The sequence below is a fragment of the Betta splendens genome, chromosome 1 (genome assembly GCF_900634795.4).
Source record: "Betta splendens chromosome 1, fBetSpl5.4, whole genome shotgun sequence".
NCBI classification, from domain to species: Eukaryota; Metazoa; Chordata; class Actinopteri; order Anabantiformes; family Osphronemidae; genus Betta; species Betta splendens.
Genome location: NC_040881.3, coordinates 12,623,988 through 12,650,916, shown reverse-complemented (window position 1 = coordinate 12,650,916; position 26,929 = coordinate 12,623,988). Strand labels below are relative to the sequence as shown.

At 42.9% G+C, this 26,929-nt stretch overlaps 2 protein-coding genes and 1 long non-coding RNA gene across 4 annotated transcripts; all 3 read left to right on the top strand.

The window, feature by feature from the left end:
• Positions 1-217: 217 nt before the first annotated feature.
• On the top strand, positions 218-3,351 carry LOC114858277 (sialic acid synthase-like). Its single transcript, XM_029155306.3, has 6 exons — positions 218-461; positions 942-1,157; positions 1,237-1,336; positions 1,422-1,576; positions 2,280-2,546; positions 2,729-3,351. The coding sequence occupies exons 1-6, from the start codon at positions 321-323 to the stop codon at positions 2,936-2,938; spliced, it is 1,089 nt and encodes a 362-aa protein (XP_029011139.1). The 5' UTR covers positions 218-320; the 3' UTR covers positions 2,939-3,351.
• Positions 3,352-5,347: 1,996 nt separating this feature from the next.
• LOC129603986 (uncharacterized) lies at positions 5,348-6,300 on the top strand. The gene is made up of 2 exons (XR_008694494.1): positions 5,348-5,611; positions 5,719-6,300. It is a non-coding gene; the product is annotated as an uncharacterized LOC129603986 (long non-coding RNA).
• An 8,921-nt stretch (positions 6,301-15,221) lies between these two features.
• slc24a2 (solute carrier family 24 member 2) lies at positions 15,222-26,392 on the top strand. 2 transcript variants are annotated; one of them, XM_029163345.3, is made up of 10 exons: positions 15,222-15,462; positions 16,327-17,454; positions 22,046-22,081; positions 22,163-22,274; positions 22,436-22,519; positions 22,765-22,844; positions 22,936-23,073; positions 23,226-23,315; positions 23,810-23,976; positions 24,078-26,392. In XM_029163345.3, the coding sequence occupies exons 2-10, from the start codon at positions 16,531-16,533 to the stop codon at positions 24,325-24,327; spliced, it is 1,881 nt and encodes a 626-aa protein (XP_029019178.1). In that variant the 5' UTR covers positions 15,222-15,462; positions 16,327-16,530; the 3' UTR covers positions 24,328-26,392. The 2 variants fall into 2 exon arrangements, with proteins under 2 accessions (XP_029019178.1, XP_055364062.1); XM_055508087.1 differs by lacking the exon at positions 22,436-22,519.
• The last annotated feature ends 537 nt before the right edge of the window (positions 26,393-26,929 follow it).

Sequence of the window (26,929 nt, the reverse complement as noted above, 5' to 3'; positions counted from 1 at the left end):
CTGAGTTTAGATTTCCTCGGTTGGGACCAGACTGACAGGTCATTGTCTCTATTGTAAAAGAGTCAAACCTGAAAATCTGCTCCAAGAGAATTTTTTTAACTGCCTGAATGGCGAGCTGGGAGGGGACATGTGGGACGTGCGTGGGGGGGTGTGGTGTAGAGGACACAAAATCAGGATGTCGCCTAGGGCGCAAACGTGGCCGGGGCCGGCCCTGCTGTTCATGTAGCACGTTATAAATAGACTCATCAGTCATAAGTCTTTCTTCTTACAGCCGGTTTCTTAGTTACTTACTTTAAGTAGTTGTTTGTTGTTACCTTTTTATGAGCAAAATGCCTCTAAAGTTTGAGCTGTGTCCGGGAAGAATGATCGGAGGAAACCATCCGTGTTTTATCATAGCCGAAATTGGACAAAATCACCAGGGAGACATTGAGATTGCAAAGAAGATGATTAAAAAGGCAAAGGTAATAGAGTATACACAGACAGACAGCGTGTTACTGTGGGTTATTTAATTACGACACATCTTCCAATTGGTTACTGTACGTATGTGTGACACGTCACAGTAGAAGCTACATGTTAAATTATTAGATTTTTGAATGGAGTGTGGTTTGGATTTTCATACCCAGCATCTAGTGTCAGTTCTGAAACTACTCCTGGTTTTATTCATGCAGCTCTTAGATGTTTTTATATTATTGCAAATACAAAAATCTGGACTTGAACGTTGATGGGCATTAAAAAATATTATATGAGACACTACATTTTCACCTGCTGGCGCCACCAGGTATATATATATATATATATATATATATATATATATATATATATATATATATATATATATATATATATATATATATATATATATATATATATATTAGGTACAATAATATAATAGGTTTGCTTTGTAGTTTTATTTTTCTATTTTCTCATATCAAACCTCGTAGGAGTGCGGTGCAGATTGTGCTAAATTTCAGAAATGTGAACTGGAGTTTAAATTTAACAAACGAGCCCTGGAGCGCCCGTACACTAGCAAGCACTCCTGGGGAAAGACTTACGGTGAACACAAGCGTTACCTGGAGTTCAGCCACGAGCAGTACAGGGAACTGCAGAAGTATGCAGACGAGGTGGGGATCTTCTTCACTGCCTCAGGGACGGATGAGGTAAGAACAAGCCCTTGATGTGATCGTTGTCACCTTTAAATAATCAGAAGTGAATGACCTTACATTCTTCTGTCTTTAGATGGCAGTGGAGTTTCTCCATGAGCTCAACGTGCCTTTCTTCAAAGTGGCCTCTGCAGATACCAACAACTTTCCTTACCTGGAGAAAACCGCCAAGAAGGGTGAGACTAATCTGTGACAAGTGGGAAAATCATAACTGAATCATCACATGATATGAATGACTTAATGAAGCGTGTTGCCTGTCAGGACGTCCTATGGTGGTGTCTAGTGGCATGCAGTCCATGGAGACCATGCGTCGAGTCTACAAGACTGTGAAGGAGCACAACCACAACTTTGCCATTCTGCAGTGCACCAGTGCCTACCCTCTGGAGCCTGAAGACGTCAACCTCAGAGTGATCACGGTAAACGCAACAGAAAACACACACACACACACACACACACACACGCACACACACACACACACACACACACACACACACACACACACACACACACACACACACACATATATATTTATACACACACACACACACACACACACACACACACACACACACACACACACACACACACACACACACACACACACACACCAAGATGGGTGTATCAGTGCCATTATGCATATTATCCACTCTTTTAAATATTCAGACCAGGGTTATTTTAGTTTAGAATAATAATGGAGAAACTATTTGTTATTTATAAGTAGAACACAATGTATTTCCCAATTTACCAGAAAACATCTAAACCAGTCCTGCTGGTTTTCCAACTTGGTACAGTCAATCAGCAGCTGACTGACACACCTGATCAAGGTGATCAGCAGGGAGAGTGGGAAAGCAGCAGGACTGTGGTTCTCGAGGAACAGGGTCAGCCACCCCTGATGTAAAGCAAGTTTAAGGCCTTTAAATGTGAGAAGTCTCCAAACATTTCAGTATTTCCTTATGAATCCAGTCTGTATGTTAAGCTAAACTTTGCTAATTGACTGTTGACTGATTCATTTTCAAGTTTTCATCTAGCATAAAATCAAGTTTGTGTATTACCTAAAATGTTTGAATATTTGGAACTTTTTATAGCAATATAATTTATCTCTCCATGTGTCAATAACAGGAATTCCAGAAGGAATTTCCAGATATTCCTATCGGCTATTCCGGCCACGAGTCTGGAATCCACATTTCAGTAGCAGCAGTAGCTCTGGGGGCAAAGATTATTGAGCGCCACGTAACTTTAGATAAAACCTGGAAAGGAAATGACCACAAGGCATCGCTGGAGCCCTCTGAGCTCACCGAGCTGGTTCGCGCCATCCGACTGGTGGAGCGAGCGATGGGGAGCAGTATCAAACAGATGTTGCTTTGTGAAAAGCCCTGCTATGACAAGGTCAGATCAAACTGTTTTATCCAGAAAGTCCTAAAAAAATCAAACAATGAGTTAAATGTGAAGGGTTTAATTTTATTCAGGAGCTTTTTAAGTGTTGCAAAACAGAAGAAGTTAACAGAAATGTGTTCTATAAATTAAATGAGTTATATAAAACTAAAGAAATTCTTCTTCTTTCTCCTTAGTTGGGTAAGTCGGTGGTAGCCAAGGTGAGGATCCTTAAAGGAACCGTCCTGACTATGGACATGCTGGCCGTGAAGGTGGCCGAGCCCATGGGCGTCACAGCGGGGGACATCTTCCAGCTGGTCGGTAAGACTGTGACGGAAGATGTGGAGGAGGACCAGAGCGTCACACCGGAAGTGGTGGACGGCTACGGCAAGAAAGCCAAGTGCTGATGATGCAAGAGTAGCTTGAAACCATTTTGATTTGAAAAGGAATTTTAATTGATTCCTGTGAATCAACTGGGAAGAGCTCAATGTGATGCAGGGAGGAGCATCATGGTCTCTTTGTCTGCTGCTGATTTCTGACCCGCAAATCACGTTCATGGTTTCATGACATAATTGAATGTTGCAGTCGAATCTAAAAGTTTGAATATTACCACCAATAAAGGCTTAGTCTCACAGCTCTGCCAGGTCCCATCACTTTGTATTTGTGCCACTATTCAGCCATGTCATGAACCAGACTTCTGTTTTTGTTTCAGCGTTGGTTGTAAAAATCAGTCTTAAAAGGTGAAGGAATGTAAAAACGGTGATGTTGGGCTTTTTTGAACAGATAAAACCTTAAAATAAAATGATTCTCGAAAATCTTCTCTGATGTTTTGCTTGTCTGCTTGTAGCATTGCTTTAGAGTTAAACAAACAATACTTAGAAGTGCATTCCTGCTTTAACTGGATGTGGCGTCTCTCTTCTTTCCCACATACTTGTTAGACCACTAGATAGAGATGTTTCTCAACTTTCACTGATTTTACGACTGGATTTTTAATAAAGATCAAAGGATTATGAAATGTTGTCTGTCTATGTGTTGCCCTGCGATGGACCGGCGACCCGTCCAGGGTGTACCCTGCCTCTCGCCCGTAGCCAGCTGGGATAGGCTCCGGCACCCCCGTGACCCCGCACTAGGGAGAAAGCGGTTAAGAAAGTGGATGGATGGATGGATTATGAAATGAAAGAAAAACTCTGTCTGAAACGAGCCTTAGGCTCACGCTTGTCACATCTTCTCCCACACGTGAACACACTCGCATGCTCCACGCCCGATGCAGGGCCCCTGGCCCCAGGGGCAGCTGCCTTCTGTCACGTATGCAGTTATGTGAGTTATAAAGAAAAAACAAGAATTTCATAGCGTAAAGGTTTTACTCTGAGTCACAGACAATTGGGTGTTCATACTTTTCCTTTAGTGTTAGGTGCTATGTCCTGAAGCCTCTGCTCTCCTTTAGGATGACGTGCTAAATGCCTAGCTAGCTATTTAATATTCTTAGCTGTGCGGCCTTTGGGTGGAGAGGTTTGATACCCTGTTTTGAACTAAACAACAATTAAATCGCTGTGCTTTATTCTGAAACCAAATAAACCTTTTTCATTGATGCATGTTGGGAAGTGCACTCAGTTTGAATTAGAGTGCCCCCTCCTGGTGGTCTTGTTATACAATCGAGCAAACCCTGTCTGTTCAGCCTTGTAGCTTCACCACCATCTATGGGATCACTTACTGTTGGACTTAAGACATGATCGCTTTAAATTCCACTTCTCTTTCATTCTCAAGAACAGTTGTTTCTGATGTTTCTTTACTCATTGATATAGTTTAGAAAGACAATATTACAGTAGAAGGACACATTATCTTAGAATGTGTGTGCAGAATGTAAAATTCAACTGACAAAATTGATTTCACAAAAAGGCAAAGCTTTATTTTCAAACATGTCACATGTTGCAACCCCTGAGTTCAGATCTCCTCTGTTGGGACCAGACTGACAGGTCATTGTCTCTATTGTGTTTGAGTCAAACCTGAAAATCTGCTCCAAGAGAATTTTTGAAATCGTCTGAATGTGATTTGACCTTGAGGTATATCACCACAAAGACTTGCAGGGTTATGTTGTCAGACAACATTGAACTGTCAACACAAGTCAGACACAGCCAATGCTTGTGTGTGGTAACATGACACAAATAAATAAAACTGATGCATGTTTGTTTTATACCACTTCAGTTTGATTAAGACCAGTCAGACTGGAAATCACATCCTGCTCCCTCTATCCTTCTTCAGTGTCCAAATTACAGGGGTAAAAAGACTATTTTGAGTTGATAACATTCAAAAGTTCGTGTGGGTTTGATGGTGAAATTATTAACGCATTTAATCATTTAGATCAACTGTCTTCTCCTGCAGTGCTGTGGAGGCATTAGCATTCATAAAATTTTCCTCCTGTGCAGTCAGCGTGCTTGGTCTGTTCTGTTTGTGAGGCCATTGCTGGGCGTTTTCTTCACCCACCAGATGACGTGAACTAATTATTCAGAGACGTCTTTACAGTAACTGTTTTCTCTCAGTTTTGACCTGGAATAGATGCACGGGAACATTTTCCTCTTTCACTTTATGAACACTTACTCTATTTGCAAGTTTAAGGCCTTTAAATCTGAGAAGTCTCCAAACATTTCAGTTTTTCTTTTTGAACCAGTCTGTATGTTAAGCTAAACTTTGCTAATTGACTGTTAACCGATTTATTTAAGTTTTCATCTAGCATAAATAAAGTTTGTGTATTACCTAAATTGTTGGACTGTTTGGATTTTATAGGAATATCATTTTTCTCAATGTGTCAATAACAGGAATTCCAGAAGGAATTTCCAGATATTCCTATCGGCTATTCCGGCCACGAGTCTGGAATCCACATTTCAGTGGCAGCAGTAGCTCTGGGGGCCAAGATTGTTGAGCGCCACGTAACTTTAGATAAAACCTAGAAAGGAAGTGACCACGAAGCATCGCTGGAGCCCTCTGAGCTCACCGAGCTGGTTCGCGCCATCCGACTGGTGGGACGAGCGCTGGGGAACGGTATCAAAGAGATGTTGCTTTGTGAAAATCCCTGCCATGACAAGGTCAGATCAAACTGTTTCATCCAGAAAGTCTTAAAAAATTTAAACAACAACAAACAACAATAAATGAGTTATATAGTACTAATAAAATTCTTCTTCTTTCTCCTTAGTTGGGTAAGTCGGTGGTAGCCAAGGTGAGGATCCATAAAGGAACCGCCCTGACTATGGACATGCTGGCCGTGAAGGTGGCCGAGCCCCCATCTTCCAGCTGGTTGGTAAGACTGTGACGGAAGATGTGGAGGAGGACCAGAGCGTCACACCGGAAGTGGTGGACAGCTACGGCAAGAAAGCCAAGTGCTGATGATGCAAGAGAAGCTTGAAACCATTTTGATTTGAAAAGGAATTTTAATTGATTCCTGTGTGGATCAACTGGGAAGAGCTCAATCTGACAGATTGAAGGAGGGAGGAGCATCATAGTACATTTGTCTGCTGCTGATTTCTGACCCGCAAATCACGCTCATGGTTCCATGACATAATTGAATGTTGCTGTTGAATCTAAAAGTTTAAATATTACCACCAACAAAGGCTTAGACTGACAGCTCTGCCAGGTCCCATCACTATTCAGCCATGTCATGAACCTGACTCCTGTTTTTGTTTCAGCATCGGTTGTGAAAATCAGTCTTAAAAGGTGGAGGAATGTAAAAACAGTGATGTTGAGCTGTTCTGAACAGATAAAACTTCTAAAAATCCTCCTTTGATGTTTTTGCTTGTTTACTTGTAGCATCTTTTTAGAGTTATACACACAGTACTTACAGTCTTACAGAGCGAAGTGCATTCCTGCTTATCTGAGTTAATAATTGTATAGTTTGCAAAACATTATTATGTATGTGGCATCTTTCTTCGAACTAGTGATTTGAGTTTTTCACATACGTAATGCAGTGAAGTTAAATCACTAGATGCTGCTGTTTCTCAACTTTCACTGATTTTACGACTGGATTTGCCTCGCAACATTTTTAGCCCTTGTCTGAGGCAAGAAAGACAAAAAAAAAAACTCAATCTTTTTTTTTCATCTGTGAGACTTAATTTATAGGGTTTATGGTAAAATATTTGGATTAATCTTTTTGGCTCTAACGCATTTTCCTGCAATCATTTTTTTCTTTGGCTCGCCTTGGAGGGGTCGTAACCATGCGCAAGGGGGTGAGTTGAGTGGAGGGCGCAAAATCAGGATCTCGCCTAGGGCGTAGAGATGGAAATTCCATTCTTTAAAGTGACTCGAATCTTTAAGTCTCGATCAGTAAAGTGAACGAATCATTTCAAGTCAGTCGTTCATTTCGTCACTTACAGCAGGTGGCGCTGTGGCGGTTCTCAAACACTATATACTAAAGACAACATGGTTTACTTTAGCGGATAAATTATAATGACAAAATACCACAAGCAATTCTAACCATGTGAAAACCTAGCAAATACGTGACTTATGTCCTGCATCTTCCTGCAATTTCCCTGCCGTTGTTGTTAAACAGCGCGACAGTCGCTTGGTAGCGGTCACATGATAAAAGAACAAACGAGTGATCCGTAAAGATCCGTTGAAACGAATCAGGAACGAACTGGAGCGCTTGCTTCTCGCTACAGCGCCTGCTCGGCTCCTCTGTCACGTGACAAGTGAACGAACGAGCGATCCATATGAACGAGTCCCAAAAGAACTGTAATACTCAGTGCTCGCCACTGTGCCTGAGTTGTGAACAATGAACGAGAACGTTGAAGTAAACCGTGCAGCCCGAGCTGCCTTTAACGTTTGCCTTTAACGGTAAAGTGAAAGTAAAACCTATTTCGACAATTAGACTTTTAAAGCAAAGGTAACAATAACTTCCTTAAAATATTTACTTGGTGCATTCATTTTATCCAAACTGTGACATTATTGATATTATTATTATTATTCATATTATTATTATTATTATATTTTATGATTTTGGTATTTTGGAGTATACAGGACCACAAAATCAACATGTTGATATAATTTTTGCAAGTATTATTTACAAACACACTTTACATTATATACATAATAACACTACACACATCTACAAGAATCAAAGACCACTAATTGATTATGATTCCATGAATGAAAAATATATGTCGACTGTCAGGTGACAAATAAATATGTCAGAAATCAGACATCGTTCATTTCCTTGTTAATTAGTCCACACAGCATCGTAGCTGAGTAACACAGCTGTAACGTGCAAAAGAACAACTCATTAAGTTAGGACGCTCAGTTGAGTGAGTCCTAAATGAATCATTTCTAGTTTCTGTCCTGCTGACTGAGCTTAAGCAGCTGCTGCCATGTGGCGAGAGAAGGTACTGCATGGCACTGTCCGTCGTTCACTGAGAGGACTCGTTCCTCCCGAGTCATATAAAAGTTTAGTTCATACTGAACGAATTGTTCACGAACGACACATCACTACTAGGGCGCAATCTTGTCCAGGGCCGGCCCTGCTGTTCGTCTAGCACGTTATATATTTTCCGGTCGACTCTTCAGTTAAAAGTCTTTCTTCTTACGACCAGTTTCTTAGTTACTTACTTTATGTAGTTGTTTGTTGTTACCTTTTTGTGAGCAAAATGCCTCTAAGGTTTGAGCTGTGTCCTGGACGAATGATCAGAGGAAACCATCCGTATTTCATTGCAAGTGGGGACAGTGCATCTCCTTGGTATATGCCACATTTCATGGATACTTGGGCAAGTGGCTTCCCATTGGCTTCAAGGGTGGTTCTCCCTTCTCACCCCACGCGGGTGGTCACATCCACTTTCCAAGCTCGGGTCCAGGCCAGGAAGCTTGAGGGTTCTGCGCAGTATCCTTGCTGTTCCTAGGACTGCACTTTTCTGGACTGAGATGTCGGATGTTATTCCAGGGATCTGTTGTAGCCATTCCTCCAATTTGGGGGTCACTTTATACACTTTATTTATATATATACACACTCTATTCTTACCCTCCGCGGGTGGTCTCATCCACTTTCCAAGCTCGGGTCCTCTACCAGAGGCCAGGGAGCTTGAGGGTTCTGCGCAGTATCCTTGCTGTTCCTAGGACTGCACTTTTCTGGACTGAGATTTCGGATGTTTTTCCAGGGATCTGTCGTAGCCACTCCTCCAGTTTGGGGGTCACAGCCCCTAGTGCTCCGATCACCACAGGCACCACTGTGGCCTTCACCTTCCAAGCTTTCTCCAGTTCTTCTCTGAGCCCTTGGTATTGCTCTAGTTTCTCATGTTCCTTTTTCCTGATGTTGCCATCGCTTGGTATTGCCACATCCACCACTACGGCTTTCCTCTGCTCTTTATCCACCACCACAATGTCTGGTTGGTTCGCCATTACCATTCTGTCAGTCTGGATCTGGAAGTCCCACAGGATCTTGGCTCGCTCGTTCTCTACCACCTTGGGAGGTGTTTCCCACTTTGACCTTGGGGTTTCCAGTCCATACTCCGCGCAGATGTTCCTGTATACTATGCCAGCCACTTGGTTATGGCGTTGCGTATGCTTTGCCTGCCAGCATCTTACACCCTGCAGTTATGTGCTGGACCGTCTCTGGGGCCTCTTTGCACAGTCTACACCTTGGGTCTTGTCTGGTGTGGTAGATCTGGGCCTCTATGGCTCTGGTGCTCAGGGCCTGCTCCTGTGCAGCCAGGATGAGTGCCTCTGTGCTGTCCTTCAGCCCAGCCCTTTCAAGCCATTGGTAGGATTTGTTGAGATCAGCCACTTCAGTTATGTTCCGGTGGTACATCCCGTGTAAGGGCTTGTCCTCCCATGATGGTCCCTCTTCCAGCATCTCATCCTCTGTTCTCCACTGCCTGAGACATTCACTCAGCACGTCATCTGTCGGGGCCTTCTCCTTGATGTACTTATGGATCTTGGATGTTTCATCCTGGATAGTGGCTCTCACGCTCACTAGTCCTCGGCCTCCTTCCTTGCGGCTAGCGTACAGTCTCAGGGTGCTGGATTTGGGGTGGAACCCTCCATGCATGGTGAGGAGCTTTTGTGTCTTAACATCTGTGGTCTGTATCTCTTCCTTTGGCCACCTTATTATTTCCGCAGGGTATCTGATCACTGGCAGAGCGTAGCTGTTTATTGCCCGGGATTTGTTCTTGCCATTGAGCTGGCTTCTTAGGACTTGCCTTACTCGTTGGAGGTATTTGGCTGTTGCCGCATTCCTTGTTGCCTGTTCAAGGTTGCCGTTTGCCTGTGGTATTCCAAGGTACTTGTAATTGTCCTCAATGTCTGCTATTCTTCCTTCTGGGAGTGAGACCCCTTCTGTGTGGATTACCTTGCCTCTCTTTGTCACCATACTCCCACATTTCTCGAGTCCGAATGACATCCCGATGTCCGAGCTGTAGATCCTGGTGGTGTGGATCAGCGAGTCGATGTCTCGCTCACTCTTGGCGTACAGCTTGATGTCATCCATGTAGAGGAGGTGACTTATGGTGGCCCCGTTCCGGAGTCGGTATCCATAGCCAGTCTTGTTTATTATTTGGCTGAGGGGGTTCAGACCTATGCAGAACAGCAGTGGGGACAGTGCATCTCCTTGGTATATGCCACATTTGATGGATACTTGGGCAAGTGGCTTCCCATTGGCTTCAAGGGTGGTTCTCCACAACCTCATCGAGTTTGCAATGAAGGCCCTTAGAGTTCTGTTGATGTTGTACAGCTCCAAGCATTCAGTGATCCATGTGTGTGGCATTGAGTCATAGGCTTTCTTGTAGTCGATCCAGGCTGTGCACAGGTTGGTGTGTCGCATTCTGCAGTCTTGGGCGACTGTTCTGTCTACCAGGAGTTGGTGTTTGGCTCCTCTGGTATCCTTACCAATGCCCTTCTGTGCTTCGCTCATGTATTGACTCATGTGCCCACTTATCTTAGCTGCGATGATGCCTGACATGAGCTTCCATGTTGTGGAGAGACAGGTTATTGGCCGGTAGTTGGATGGGACTGTGCCCTTTGAGGGATCCTTCATTATCAGGATCGTTCGCCCTTCAGTTATCCATTCAGGGTGAGTCCCATCCCTTAGCAGCTGGTTCATTTGTGCTGCCAGGCGCTCATGGATTGCAGTGAGCTTCTTTAGCCAGTAGGCGTGGATCATGTCAGGGCCAGGTGCTGTCCAGTTTTTCATACCTGAGACTCTATGTTGGATGTGATAGTCACTGGATTCTGTTCAGGGAGGTTGCTGTGGTCTTCCCTCAGATCCACCAGCCACTGTGCATCACTGTTGTGTGATGCCTCCCTTTCCCATATACCCTTCCAGTACTGTTCAGTTTCCAGCCTTGGTGGGTCTGCTCTGTTGTTATTACCCTGCCATTGAGAGTATACTTTCGCAGGTTGTGTTGCGAACAGCCGGTTTATTCGTCTGGCTTCGTTATCTCTGGTGTATCTCATTAGGCGGCTGGCCAAGGCTTGTAGCCTTTGCTTGGCAGTTTCGAGTGCTTCAGGTATGGTCATCTGGCTGTACCTCTTAGGCATTGGTCTTTTCATTGCACCTCTCTGGGCCTCTGTCATTTGGCTCACTTCCCTCCGAGCTGCCTTGATTTTTGCCTCCAACCTTCGTTTCCATGGTGGGCGAGCCAAGATCCTGTGGGACCTCCAGATCCAGACTGACAGAATGGTAAGGCGAACCAACCAGACATTGTGGTGGTGGATAAAGAGCAGAGGAAAGCCGTAGTGGTGGATGTGGCAATACCAAGCGATGGCAACATCAGGAAAAAGGAACATGAGAAACTAGAGAAATACCAAGGGCTCAGAGAAGAACTGGAGAAGGCTTGGAAGGTGAAGGCCACAGTGGTGCCTGTGGTGATTGGAGCACTGGGGGCAGTGACCCCCAAACTGGAGGAGTGGCTACAACAGTTCCCTGGAATAACATCCGACATCTCAGTCCAGAAAAGTGCAGTCCTAGGAACAGCAAAGATACTGCGCAGAACCCTCAAGCTCCCTGGCCTCTGGTAGAGGACCCGAGCTTGGAAAGTGGATGAGACCACCCGCGGAGGGTGAGAATAGAGTGTATATATATATATATATATATATACATACATACACATATATCACACACACACACACATATATATATATATATCGATGTTTTGGTGTCATCATCAATTGTCCACTGTTAAATATTCAGACCAGGGCTATTTTAGTTTAAAATAATAATGAAGAAACTATATGTTATTTATAAGTAGAACACAATGTATTTCCCTAGTTTACCAGAAAGCATCTAAACCAGTCCTGCTGGTTTTCCAACTCGCCCCCTAATACAGGTCGGTTCAGTCAATCAGCAGCTGACTGACACACATGAACAAGGTGATGAGCAGGGAGAGTGGGTGTGGTGGAAGTTCCCCATAAAGAGGCTAATGAGAGAGTTGTCTTTTGTGTGATTTATTATAAAAATAAAGGAAAATATAAATAATGGGGAAAGCAAATCAAAAACACGGATGTTGGTCGTGCACATCAACAAACCAAAAACCAGCTGGTGAGATCAGTGCACACACCACGAAGGTGTGATGCAAAGAGCCTGCAATCCTCATGTTGTCTCTGCCTTTTAATCCCTTTCTTTGGCTCTGGTGAAATGTCTCTCTGCACCAATAGAATTGTTTGTACCATCTTATCATGCTGTGACATCTCACTTCTGCATCATCGTTTCTTGTTATCAAAAGGAAGGAACACCAAGCTTCAAAGACAAGATTCATTTTGTTTTACCGCCTTGGGCCTGGTGAGGAATCAGATAGGATGGAGCCAGAGACCCAGTGATAAACACATATCATAAACTATTAGTCAGTCAAATGGAACATCAGATGTTTAAACTTGATATTCGACAGCGCACAAGAGAATAATTGTTTGTGTAAAAATGTTCAGTATTGCACTTAACCAGCACATAATAACTGTGTTGGATAAGAAAAGCACAAAGGCACAATTTTTACCATTAAAGTGGGAAAGCAGCATGACTGTGGTTCTCGATCATTGGCCACCTCTGATGTAAAGCAAGTTTAAGACCTTTAAATGTGAGAAGTCTCGAAACATTTCAGCGTTTCCTTATGAATCCAGTCTGTATGTTAAGCTGAACTTTGCTAACTGACTGCTGACTGATTCATTTAAGTTTTCATCTAGCATAAAATCAAGTTGGTGTATTACCTAAAATGTTGGAATATTTGGACCTTTTTATAGCCATATAATTTTAAACCCTAGAGAGGAAATGACCACAAGGCATCGCTGGAGCCCTCTGAGCTCACCGAGCTGATTCGCGCCATCCGACTGGTGGAGCGAGCGCTGGGGAGCGGTATCAAACAGATGTTGCTTTGTGAAAAGCCCTGCCATGACAAGGTCAAATCCAACTGTTTTACCAAGAAAGTCCTAAATAATTCAAACATAGGAAGGGTTAAATTTTATTCAAGAGCTTTTTAAGTGTTGAGAAACAGAAGAAGTTAACGGAAATGTGTTCTATACATTAAATGAGTTATATATAACTAAAAAAATTCTTCTTCTTTCTCCTTAGTTGGGTAAGTTGGTGGTAGCCAAGGTGAGGATCCCTAAAGGAACCGCCCTGACTATGGACATGCTGGCCGTGAAGGTGGCCGAGCCCATGGGCGTCACAGCGGGGGACATCTTCCAGCTGGTCGGTAAGACTGTGACGGAAGATGTGGAGGAGGACAAGAGCTTCACACCGGAAGTGGTGGACGGCTACGGCAAGAAAGCCAAGTGCTGATGATGCAAGAGGAGCTTGAAACCATTTTGATTTGAAAAGGAATTTTAATTGATTCCTGTGAATCAACTGGGAAGAGCTCAATGTGATGCAGGGAGGAGCATCATGGTCTCTTTGTCTGCTGCTGATTTCTGACCCGCAAATCACGTTCATGGTTTCATGACATAATTGAATTTGTGCCACTATTCAGCCATGTCATGAACCAGACTTCTGTTTTTGTTTCAGCGTTGGTTGTAAAAATCAGTCTTAAAAGGTGAAGGAATGTAAAAACGGTGATGTTCTGAACAGATAAATCTTTAAAATAAAATGTTTCTCAAAAATTTCCTTCTCTAATGTTTTTGCTTGTTTGCTTGTAGCATTTCTTTAAAGTTATACACACAATACTTAGAAATGCATTCCTGCTTTAAGTTAATAATTCTATCATTTGCAAAACATTATTTTTTTGGCGTTTCTCTTCTTTCTCACATACTCGTTGAACCACTAGATGGCGCTGTTTCTCAACTTTCACTGATTTTACGACTGGATTTTTATTGCAACATTTTTAGCCCATGTCTGAGGCAAGAAAGACTAAAATCCTTGATCTTTTTATTTCCTTTAATTATGCATGTAAACAAGTGACCTTTTATCTGTGGGAGGGGTTACGGGGCCGGGGGTAATCCTACTCTTAATAAGGGTCAAAGGATTATGAAACGAAAGAAAAAGTCTGTCTGCAACGAGCCTTAGGCTCACGCATGTCACATCTTCTCCCACACACGTGAACACACTCGCATGCTCCACACCCGATGCAGGGCCCCTGGCCCCAGGGGCGGCTGCCTTCACGTATGCAGTTATGTGAGTTATGAAGAAAAAACAAGAATTTCATAGCGTAAAGGTTTTTCCTCTGAGTCATAAATAACTGAACAGCTATTTGAGGCAGCAGCTTTAGCCAATAAGCTGCTGCTGATCCCAGCTTCACAGAGCAGAGCATGAATCTCTCTTTTACCTACAGATGAATTAGCATGTGAGCCAGATCTCACCAGATACAACAAAAGACAAACACTAAGTCAATTGCGCATATAGCAAGATTGCAAGATTTTTTGACTTATCAGCTGATTACACTCAGCCATTGTACTGTAATGAACTATTACTGTATATTCAGCTGACTGGTCAACGTAGAACACTTCACTGAAGTGGCTTCAACTTGACCTGAAGCAGCTATGAGCCTTCTGTTGTGGTTCCTTCTACATGCCAAGAGATTTGCTGGTACATTCTGCAGGAGATGTACCGCAGCCTGGGTTAGGTTAGCTGGAGGGTTAGGTAACACGTTTAGGCTCTGCAGGTCTTTACCGAGGGCTTTATATAGCAGCCACAGCCCAAATACAGATCCCTTACTGAGGTCAAGCACCTCTGTACCGAACCAAGTGTCACATCAGGCCGCGGCAATCTGCGTCTTTTATTGTTTCAATCAACACAATCCCAACACATTAACCCTTAACCCTTAAAAGTGTAAAGTAATTTGCAAGATATAGAGTTATAATTAAAAGTTATGAATGTGTTTCTACCTTGAACCTTTCTACTAAGTGTTAAATCAGAGTTATTAGTTCATATGTTCTTGGTGCAAAGTTCTATGATCTTTATGAGACAAAAGGCTTTAGCTTGTCAAGGTGTAATGTCCACTTTCTTGGACGTACAGTAGGAACTAACAGAAATTAATTGTAGTTTCATTGGAAATGGGAACGAAACCAGTGGGGGTGGAGTGAAGGAAGGAAGGAAAGAAAGATGTAAGGAAGGAAGGGAGGAAGGATATAGAAAAAGAGAGATAGACAGTGACAGACAGCTCTGATCCTTGTTGTTGGACAGTGACATGGAGAGAGAGAGAGAGAGAGAGAGAGAGAGAGAGAGAGAGAGAGAGAGAGAGAGAGAGAGAGAGACAAGGCAGGAGGAGAAAAGGTAGGAGGCAGCATTAGAGAGGGGGAGGAACGCAGAGAGGGAGGCAGGAGCCCTTGTTCCTCAGCTTCTGACCTGGCGTCTCGGAGCTCCACCTCTGCTGAGGCAGGAAAATCTCACTGAGGATTTTCTGTGAGGACCTTCAGACTGAACACAGCCCTCGGGCCGTTCTCCTTTCACACTCACTTTAGTGGAATATTCCCTCCAACGACTCTGGACCCTTTCCACCTACTGAGGTTCTTCCTGCTGAAGAGGAAAAATCCAACAGTGGTATGAAAGCGAGCAATTTGTCCTTTTTTATTCACAGTGTGAGTGTGCTGGCGCTATTCTAGAGTCTCTTGTGTGTCTGCCTGTGTTGGTGTTTGATAGAAGATCATGACAATGTTCAAACTTTGTGTTCATTGTTGTTTATTCTGAGGAGTAACTTTTCCCTGAATTTATTTCCGTTGCTCTTTGACTCTGTGCTGCGGTGTTCGTGTGCAGGTCCTCCAGCTAATCTAAGTATATCTTCTCACGGATTAAATAGCTTCCTAATGAGCTTAGACCAATGTCCCAGCTTCACTTAAATAAGAGCTGTCACTGCAGGTTCCCAGCACAATGTCACAATACTTTGTGTTTTTACCCTCAGGTGCTTTTATCTAGTCACAATGTATTGCATTTTTAATTACAAGAACTAAAATAATTTCAGTGCAATAAAACATATTTTTATATGTATATAAAATAATATTTTAGGTGGGAATGAATTGATTTGATTCCATCCATCCATCCATGGATGGAATCAAATCAACAACAGTTACAATATCTTGACCAAGTATCATAATCACAAGACGGCTGGGAAATGTTTATTGTCAAAGAACAATTTAGATTCTTTATTACTATTACTATTGAAAGTTTTCGTGTTTTAAAATTTAACGTTTTTCTGTCATAGGTGTCCAGGTGACATGACTCAACCTTCAGTTTATTTGTTATAGAATTTGTACATAAAATGTGATTGATAAATTGTTAAACTTATGGAAAAGGTGCACTTATAATTTCACATGTGAGTAATGGACAGGTGCCACGTATAGTAACTTGTCTGAACAACAGTAAAATTCTATTTTAATTTGCCTGTGTGTCCCTTTCTCCTCGTTCCAGGGAGTAATATGAGGAAACCTTTGAAGGGGCTGGATCCTGGAGTCAGATTGCAGGGCTTCCATAGTGTTTAGACTGGGGAGCAGCATGCACACCAACCGGTAGACCAATACGGCCTGTGAGACCCCTGCACCTGCAGTCACCAGCACTACCAAGCCAGCTTTGGTGGGGGGAGCGAACCAGACAGTTCACCCAGCTCCACGCACCATGGATTTCATACTACCCACAAGAAGTCAGGCCAGGATGGATTCCGCTCCTCTCCTGGGCCCTCACAGCAGCAGCAGCAGCAGCAGCACCGGGCACCTCTACCACGGCGTCAGGCGAAAGCTGCGGCCCGGACGCATTCTGGGCTTCATGCTCAGCCTCGTGATGGTGTGCGCGGCCTGTTCATGGTGTGCCTTGTCACTGGCCACGGCGGTGGCATCTGAGCTGGATTCCACGGCCGAGGGCTCCGCAGACGCTGCAGTGCCCCACAGAACTCTGCTGCAACACAACAACCACTCAGCTGCACCAGAAGACACACCGGTCGCCATGCCCTCATCAGACATCGAGATGAACCACGGAGACTACCCAACGGACTACTTCAGTGTGGAGGAGAGGCGTCAGGGCTATGTGATCCTGCACATGTTTGGCATGTTGTACATGTTCATAGCCTTGGCCATTGTCTGCGATGAGTTTTTCGTCCCTGCGCTCACCGTCATCACAGAAAAGTTGGTGATTTCTGATGATGTGGCTGGAGCCACATTCATGGCAGCAGGCGGCTCGGCCCCGGAGCTCTTCACCTCTGTCATAGGGGTCTTCGTCTCCCACAGTAACGTGGGCATTGGGACAATCGTGGGCTCCGCTGTCTTCAACATCCTGTTTGTGATTGGGATGTGCGCCCTGTTCTCCAAAGAGGTGCTGAACCTCACCTGGTGGCCTCTGTTCAGAGACGTCTCCTTCTATATCATTGGCCTGCTCATGCTCATCTATTTCTTCCTGGATAATCAAATCACAGTGAATGAAAGTATCGGCCTACTGTCGTGCTACACCTGCTACGTGACGTTCATGAAGTTCAATGCCAAAGTAGAATTATTCATCAAGAACACGCTGGGCAGCAACCAGGTGGACGAACTGGAGTCTGCATCAAAGGTGAGTGTCCATCCATCCATCCATCCATCCATCCATCCATCCATCCATCCATCCATCCATCCATCCATCCATCCATCCATCCATCCATCCATCCATCCATCCATCCATCCATCCATCCATCCATCCATCCATCCATCCATCCATCCATCCATCCATCCATCCATCCATAGCAGTGTTCCGGTCTTGGCAGGCTGACAGAGTGTTATCATAGCAGCAGATGCTGTGAAGTGCTAGAGCAGAGGCAGCTGATCAGACGGCACTGTCAAGCAGCCAAACCCCTCTGAATTCCTCCCGGGAAGGGTATAAAGATTTGTCTAAGCCTTCCTGTGCAGCTCAGACTGTGCTGGCCTGTGAGTAGCATGCTGACTAAGTGTTGCAGTGGGAATCATGTGCAGTCCCCACCTTAAGTCATTGTGTCCCATAGGGATTTAAGAATAGACAAACAATTTAAAGCTGGTGAGAGACATTGTGTAAAAATGATTAGGGAATATTTCTCATTAGTATGTTTTTTGCAGAATGTTTATAATAGGATTGATTACTCACACTGACTAAACTGTGCCTATACATCATCTCTATATTCATGTGTGCTTATGTTTAATATATATTTAATACACTGAAACATTTAACAAAGAGCTTGTCCAAAATCAATATTCAGTTTGTCTGGTACAAGTAATTTCATTGCTTGTTGACGAGACACTGGTCAACAGTAAAACCTTGATAACTTGATTTTTATAGTTCAATCCATTATGAATGGAATCTTTTCACACCAAAGAGGTCAGTCAAAGAGAATCGAAACACACATACACACAAAACGAGGTCATTGAAAAGAAGAGAAACAGCTTGGAGAACAGTCAGTGCATCATCTTCACATCTCAGCTGCACACTTCCTGTTGTACGTAGCTCACGTGATGCAACGTGCATGTGCTCTGAAGCAGCAGCGCGTTTCAGCTCATTCCAGGTTCCAGCCCAGTTTTCTATAAAGGCCTGTGACAGCTCCTGAGATCACCCAGTTTGATCACAGTTTGATGCAGTCAAAGAAATGTCTCACAAAATGAGTGTGAGTTCAGAAAATTAAAAGCAACCAGACAAAACACTGGTGTTGATGTTGTCTGGATGATGAGACATTTACAGTCTCAGTCATATTCAGTTATAATATACAATAGAGGTAAAGGATACTTTTAGTTTTAGCTTCTGGCGCTGCTCAGAGGGGGATTTACATCCTCATGAGATCTATATATTGTGCAATTTCCTCTTTGTGATACAGATGTGGTGTGTGGCTCCAAATCTGCATTTAGATCAGCATCAGCTGTCACAGGCTCGGCACGTGTGTATACAGTGAACTTGCTGGAGGACTTTAGACGACGGACTGTACCATGTTAATTTATTATTATATTCATTATTTCTGTTTTCTTGTTCCTTAATGTTTTTGGTAGCTCACAGTTTAGTCAATGATTTCTACTCTCTTTCATTATATACACACTCCTGAAAGCCCTTTGTACAATATACTGTATAACCTGTGTGTTTAGCAGTATTCTTTCCATATTCTCTGTTTTAAGTACTAGTATAGTTTCAGAGGCTCTGTTTGACCTTTGTGCCCTTCTGGGAATCAGCTGTACATCAGGGTGCCTTACTTCAACCCAAGAACAGCTTTTCTCTTTCTGTGGCCCAGCTCTTGATGTCCATTGGCCTCACCCTCATGCTAAATAATCCCACAGGTTAATACTCTCCAATCTCATTACAGCCACTAATAATAGTCAGATGCGCCTTGAGGGGAGCAGGAATCAGCAGATCACTGAGAGAAAAGAGCAAATGCTGCTTAGTGAGTCTGCAGTCATGCTCACAGGGTGGTGTGAGTTTTGGTTTGAGCAGAGTTGAGGACGTTCCAGGTGGATTTGTGCCGAACACACAATTCTTATATTGTTCAGTAAGTGTGAACAAGATGTGTTATTGCCTGTTAATGGCACTGAAGGTCCAATCCTCTCTGATCTCCTTATCCACTCCTTACCAGCAGTGACGACAGCACATGTACGGTCCAGCACACTGAGTCTCTGCTTATTTGGACGGCACCAGGAAAATGTTTGAAATCTTCTTCAAATATGTTTCAGTTGTGCAGAGATCACTGATTAAACACAAGCCCCAAAGTGCAGGCTGTTGAAACAACTATATGTGTAACTGTGGGATTGTTAGTCACAATGACCAGCTGCACCAACATAATTGCTATTAATGAATATATGAATATGGGATCCTGGATGTTGAAGAAATGTTGGACAGCCATCTATGAAGGCTGCTGCAGGACGTACTGTAACACGCTGGCTTTAAAGTCACCATTCTAAAAGTGGTGATCTCTGCCAATTAATCCTGGCTAAGTCCTGCAGCTCCAACGGTCAGGTGGATGCAGGGAAGAGTACAGGGGGGACAGACTGGGAACGTGGCATGATAACATGCTGGTAATGAGTGTGGCCCCAGTACCTGTCCAGTAAAACCAACCCAACGCTTCAACTGGACAAACCAAATCTGTCTGTGAAGATTTTATGTCCTCCCTCCCATCGGATCATCCTTAGACCCCAGTCAGTGCTCTTATAAACCACACATTGCCTTTGTGAGCTCTTCTAACATGTTGTTATACAGGTTTGCGGTAAAGTTTACATGTTTCATAGGCAACATTGAATTTCAATTGTGTCAGATCTTCATGTGCAGTGTTTGACACTACAAGAAAAGGAAGTCAGTTCAGGTTGAAAGTTGTAGTCGTGTGCAGACAGTATGAAGATGAATGGTCGCATATTGTAAAAGTTAATCCATTAAGACGTGTGACATGCAGGATCACAGCGTTACAGGAAGAATGGGACACAAGTGGAAGTACATATTTTGTGTTCAGGATTTAAAGATTACAAAATGTGTGTGTGTGTGTTCACAACTGATAAACTGATAGCTGGTTAAGGAGATAACAATATGAGACACAGTTTATAATTCACAAAAGAGTGATGACTTCTTACTAGGGGGAAACCTTTAAGATCAATTTTGTAGTCTAGCAAATATAGATCTGCTGATTAAACCGTAACAGTGCTGTAATTACATTTGGCTAATTTAGTAGTTTCATCTTAGCTACATGCATTTTCTGCTGAAACCTGCCTCCAAACCTGAGACCTTACCTACATAATATAATATAATATAATATAATTACACTCCCAAGCAATTAACTCCTAGAGGTCAGAGGTCACCGCAAATGCGCCTACAGCAAAATATGAAACATCACCTAAAGAGCGAAGAACGGGCTTTAGTGCCTTTTGTCATCAGGCACCTCTGAGGAGCCATGTGAGCATTAGCCTACATTAGCTAATGCCAAGCAGAGGCCATGCTGCTCAGCTGTCACATGGACAATACTCACCGGTGTCCGCTGCTTACTGCTTAAAATAGCACACGCCGCTAGTGTAAATTCATCCTGCAGTAAGCGGACAACATGAAAATACTTCATTCAGCACATAACTTCATGTGTAGTGATGAATCTATTGGCATCCGGTTCCAGATCATATAGTTGTAAACAGGTATTGAACAAGTTTAATGGGTCCAAATAGGTTTTACTGGTTTTAAGTTTTACTGAAGACCTAAATCAGTGATGGTCAGTGAACCCCCTTTAAAACAAAGGGGGGACCGTTTAACATCCTGGGCAGCAGCAGGTGTCTTGTCAGATGCAAGCTAAAGGGATTATCTGCTCAAACGCTGCGTCCTACATGCAGAAAACGTGTCGGCCGCCAAATCATCCACTCCAGCTCTCTGCTGAAGCTGGAGTCTGAAATCTAACATCTAATGGAACGTTTCATATTGACGTGTACCATTTTAACCCTCTAACTGCAATTAATTACTTACCTTTTGCTGCCTTTCTGTTCTTTGAAAGGCCATGTTTTATTCAGTGAGACCTCTCCCTGTTGGTCTTACTGTCCTGTCCTTGAATGAACAGAGGAATGAACAGAGGATTCATTTCCTTATTACACTTTCTAATCTTGCTGCACTCAAATTAGCTTTCAAGTGATTGTAGCTTGCTTAGATGCAGATGCAGCGTTCAGATGCTTTACTACTCCTTTACTCACTGTAACCTACGGTTGTTGGTGCTTTTGTCTTTTCTTGCACACATTACTTTAGACTGACTCAAACCTGGGATTTCCACAGATGATATGGCTGAAATTAGACGTCTGACTTTCCCACAGACGCAAAACATAAAGTTGAACATTCCAATTTTTGTCCAGTTTAAAAACAGTTTGTAAGGATGTTTATCACATTCATCATGTCTAATTTTGTATCACTGAAAAGTCTAAACTCTAAAACAGCCAATAAATCAGTGTTGCCCATGATGTGTAGTAAGACAAATCCTCTCATTGCTCTCATTATGTCTTGTTCATTTTTTTTTTATTTCATGACTTTTAAATGAATATTTGTGCTGTTTAACAGATCATTTTCTGTTATTTACTGTACTGGAGTGCTGCACTGATCTTTTCTCCACTTTGTCATTGCAGTAGTATAATCTGCTCCAGCACAAAAGGGATAAACTTCATATGTATTGGTTTATTCATGTGGTTCCTTGTGTTTGTCTTTAAAGGTAAATACACCTGTAAATGATGAGAACAAGCTGATGGTAAGTTGTTCATAAAGCAAATCAACTGTGTCCATAATCATCCCTGCCAATGTTTTGGTAGTAATGTTGGATGTTTTGCAGGCGAAGCCCAGGCTGCAGAGAGAGGGCAGCTGTGCTTCTCTACACAATTCACTGATGAGAAACAGCATCTTCCAGCTCATGATACACACGCTTGACCCCCTTAGTGACGAAGGTATTTTGTTCACATGTTGAAACATATCAAAAGTGTTTAAAGAAACCACTATTTTTTTGTTTTGGTTAATGGATTTGGAAACTAAAAAGTAGAGATGAGGGATTATTACTGTAACTAACAGAGGTAAACACAGAGTGACTGAAATGTTCCATCTGATGCAGGACGCTTCAAGGAAAAGGCCTCAATCCTTCACAAAATGGCAAAGCATAAGTGTAAGGACGAGGGCATCAGTGCCAACGGTGTAGGTGAGGAACGGTGGTCCAACCAACAATGGCTGAACTTCTCTGTACTCTGTCAACAACTGTAATTGGAAAACAACTGCTGCATGAATTAACAGCGGATAAGAACAAGTTGCACTCCCAATGATTTTTCATTTGCAGTAAATGAGAAGTGGTCCAGGATGTGAAATTATCACTACATTTTGACGTGTTAGGCTTGTAGCTTGTCTTTCAGTCTCTGAACCTTTGTGTCTCTTTTTTTCTCTTTCAAGCTGATAGAAAAATCCACAACAGCTCCAAAGTGGCAGTAGAAGTCACGCCACCCATGAACGGGGTGGCAGGAGGAGAGCAGGTGCTGTATTATCAGAAACACAGTGACTGGGTTCAACAGTTCTTTGTGTTAGGGGTATTTTCTGATATGCCTGTGATGATCCCCACTTCAGGGCGAGGAGGAGGAGGAAGATGAAGACCAGCCTCTGAGCCTGGCCTGGCCAGACACCCCCAGGAAGCAGATCACCTACCTCGTAATCCTGCCCATTGTCCTTCCACTGTGGTTCACACTGCCTGACGTCAGGAGAGAGGTGGCCGCAGACACACACGCGCACACACACACACACACACACACACACACACACACACACACACACACACACACACACACACACACACACACACAACAGTATGCTTCGGGTGTTTGACGTTTCTGACAGACTGCTTCTCTTGTTTGTTTCAGACGTCAGCGAAGTTCTTCCCCATCACATTCCTTGGCTCCATCTGTTGGATTGCTTTTTTCTCATACCTCATGGTGTGGTGGGCTCACCAGGTATAACACACACACGTGCATGCTATTCCACACACAAAATCTGTACCTGACTTAATTAACATTAACATCTCTCGACTATTGTTCATCTACAGTCTGTGGCCTGTAGAGTTACACCCTACACTATTCTATTTCTAAAGCCTCTCTGTTCAGAGTGCAGCAGTCAGGGTGTTGAATGTGTGACTGGAGCAGCTAATCCTGGCTAATCTACCTGATCTGCGGCCAAATCAACTAATGTTCTATTTTAACAGCCAATGCAAAGACAGGCTGAAGCTGGAGGTCACACGTCAGTTATCACACAATTTGGGTTGGTTTTTTTACGCTAGAATTTTATAACAGGGGAAGCATAGCATATCTTTTTACTCTCTCTATTTCATTTGGAATCATTTCTATAGGGTGGAACACCCTAGTATGGCTCCAAGCCTCCTCTTCAGGCAAAAAGGTTGTTTTAGACACTATGAAGACAATAGCAAGTGTTTAACATCTTCCTTTTTTAGGTTGGAGAAACCTTCTGGGTCACAGAGGAGATCATGGGACTCACAATATTAGCAGCTGGGACTTCCATTCCTGACCTGATCACCAGTGTGATTGTAGCACGGAAAGGCCTGGGCGACATGGCCGTGTCCAGCTCTGTGGGCTCCAACATCTTTGACATCACTGTGGGGTGAGTCCAGGCCAAGACACAGAAGCTGCTGTGAATCCTGGTTGAAAATGAGAATGTGTGTTTGATTCTGTTTGTCTCCTCCTCCTCTGTTCCAACGCCAGTCTGCCGTTCCCATGGCTCCTCTACCACATCATCAACGACTTGAAGCCAGTCGAGGTCAGCAGCAACGGCCTGTTCTGCGCCATCGTCCTCCTCTTCCTCATGCTCCTCTTTGTCATCCTCTCCATTGCGGCTTGTAAGTGGAAAATGAGCAAGTTCCTGGGATTCTTCATGTTCCTGCTCTACTTCGTCTTCCTCATTGTCAGCGTCATGCTCGAGGACAAGATCATCACCTGCCCAGTCACCGTGTGAGCGCGAGTCCAAGCACAGCTCTCGCTCACTGTCAGAAGGAGCCCGACGTGCTCTGGTGCGCCACAATTTACCGCAATGGCACAGACCTTATCTTGTATCTGTCTAACACATACACACAGTAGACGACAATCACGTTTAGCATCAACCCGCACCTGCACACACACAGGAAGTAACACGTACATGTACAACAGGCAGCGGTGCAGACTTGTGCATCGCAGCCTTCCAGCAGTGGCCCCAAAGGAGGAACACGATGCTCTCGCTTGGTACCACGTGACTACGGCCACGGATGGCTGAAGTGTGCTGAAAGGAAAGGAGGAACAGTTTTCATGAACGCAAACTGGGATGGACATTTTAATATACAGTAAGATCATCAGAATGGTTTTGTATCTCCAGCCGAAGGACTGTGTGGCTCCCGGTTTAAGCCAAGTGTAGGCAAACCAGACTGAACAATGGGGCTCAAAGAGACTTTATTTTTGTTTATAAGGCCAGTGACGCTCTGGAGAGATCATCTACGTCATGAGGAAACACAAACTGAAAGGGCAGGTGTGGTATCTGTTTAACTAGACCTTTAGAGTTTTACTGTGTCCATTCCACCACCTGTACGGCTCTGCAGTGTCACCCAAAGAAGAAAACACATGAAATTTTTATTGAACTATTGGTTTATATCCAATTAATACAGTCTGTATCTACACTAGCACATATTCAAATAACATCCAGTGCTAAATACTTACAATAGAGCATACACAGATACTTTAGCAGGGACCAAGACTTATTCTCCATAGTTCTGCTTACCGGTGTTTTGTTTGGTTTTCGCATTATAACCTTGTGAGTGTAAAATTATCTGTTCCTTTTTTTCTGCCTTTTCATTTCGTCACTTTAGAGAGAGATTATACCAGAAATATGACTACATCTGGACGAAACACGCTAGCTATAAGCCCCATATGCATAATATTAGGAACATTTGGAGACAGTGATGCTGGCTGAAATAAGTATGGACAAGTGGTGGACAAAAGACACTCGTGCAGTCTGTTGAATTTTACTTCATAAACCTTTTTTTTGAATCATGTATTTCTAAAACAAGATACTGGCATTCTTCTGTATGGTTTTAATGACAAAAAACACCATGTACTGTATAACATACACACACACCTAGATACAAATACGTTATTGAGTTGATGTATGATATTGTGGTGAAATCATACACAGAAAACCATATTTTTATTGTGAAATGTAGACTGGACCGTAGGAGACATTCAATTTATGTGTGAGTATTTTTGCCACAGAACCTTTCTTCCAGCTCACTCTCTCTGTTAGCGGTACAGTTGTGAGTCAGCTGAAGGAACAGAGACGTCACTCCACGCCCAAACAATTATTAATGACCAGATGGAAGATGTTTTAGCAACTCAAAGAGCTGGTTTCCTTTTTTTAATATCTAATTTCTTATTTTGTTTTTACAAACAAGGTGAAACTTCTTATTGTAATTGGGAAAATATTAGGTGTTAAAGCAGTTGTATTCCTTTTAAACTCACACATGTTGAACAGTTCATCATTTACATGATTAAACTTTTAACAACCGTTTTTCATTTGTTTTCATTAATTGCAACTTATTTTTTAACGTGATAATAAATGGCCCACAAATTGGCTTCCTGCTGTTTCCAATCTTCCAATGTAAAATTTCTGTTTTATTGTGTTTTTTGTGTATACAAGACCAATTTGTAAAACTGTACATAAGATCCTGTATGCAACGGTACTGTATTCAGGCCAGTTTCTAACTTCAGAACCCTCCTCAGGTTTAGCCTACTTATGCAGTATAATTTGCAAATGCTTCCTAATTAATGGACCACCTGAATGTGAGCAACGTGTGCATGAATGAATGCAGTTAGAAATATAAGAATTCATCCTTGACCAATTTCAGTACCACACCAAATGGCAAAATGCTTTTTGTATTTCCCTTGTATGGAATCATATTCATGTACTACTTGAATTGCATATTATACTGTAAAAACATATATCATTCAACTCTGTATAAGGTGTTATATGATCCAATAAATGAAAACAAATTGTAACCATGGGTTCATTGAGTTCATGACAACTGCTAACTGCTAGGTTCAGAAGAAATATTACGTAGTACACTGTACAGTCAGGTCGTGTCACCTCTCCACCTTCCTCATAACACCAAATCAGATTTGCAGTGTCATCCATCAGGATGTGAACCGCTTTACTTTGACACAAGCTTCTTACAGCAGCATGTGTGGCCCAATGCCACAATCAGTGTGATGCAACAGGGATTCACTGAACACCTGAGGATAGTCATTAAAGGACAAAGCCCACAAACCTGTCTGCTTCTGATCATACTCCTGCCTCCTGGCGACTGAGGACATACATATAAGCAATAAGCCGGTGAGTGCCCCTTGGAATTATAACACAAAACATGTAGAGTGGCGTTCTTATTTTTACATTTTCAGTTCCTTAAAGTGCTTACAGTGCAAGCTTAAAGTGCAACTATTTCTATTCAAGATTTCTATTGGGGTTGTGATTATTTGGGTTGCGGTAGATAATCAGAAAAACACAACAAATAAATAAAATGTATTTTAAAATTAAT

Bases quoted from the DNA above. Each gene is read 5' to 3' on its own strand.
- LOC114858277 (XM_029155306.3), top strand. From the start codon at position 321: ATGAGCAAAATGCCTCTAAAGTTTGAGCTGTGTCCGGGAAGAATGATC. The intron at 1,158-1,236 runs GTAAGAACAAGC...TTCTGTCTTTAG, and splicing joins CTGCCTCAGGGACGGATGAG to ATGGCAGTGGAGTTTCTCCA. The intron at 1,337-1,421 runs GTGAGACTAATC...GTTGCCTGTCAG, and splicing joins GGAGAAAACCGCCAAGAAGG to GACGTCCTATGGTGGTGTCT.
- slc24a2 (XM_029163345.3), top strand. From the start codon at position 16,531: ATGGATTTCATACTACCCACAAGAAGTCAGGCCAGGATGGATTCCGCT. The intron at 17,455-22,045 runs GTGAGTGTCCAT...TTGTCTTTAAAG, and splicing joins AACTGGAGTCTGCATCAAAG to GTAAATACACCTGTAAATGA. The intron at 23,316-23,809 runs GTATAACACACA...TTCCTTTTTTAG, and splicing joins TGGTGTGGTGGGCTCACCAG to GTTGGAGAAACCTTCTGGGT.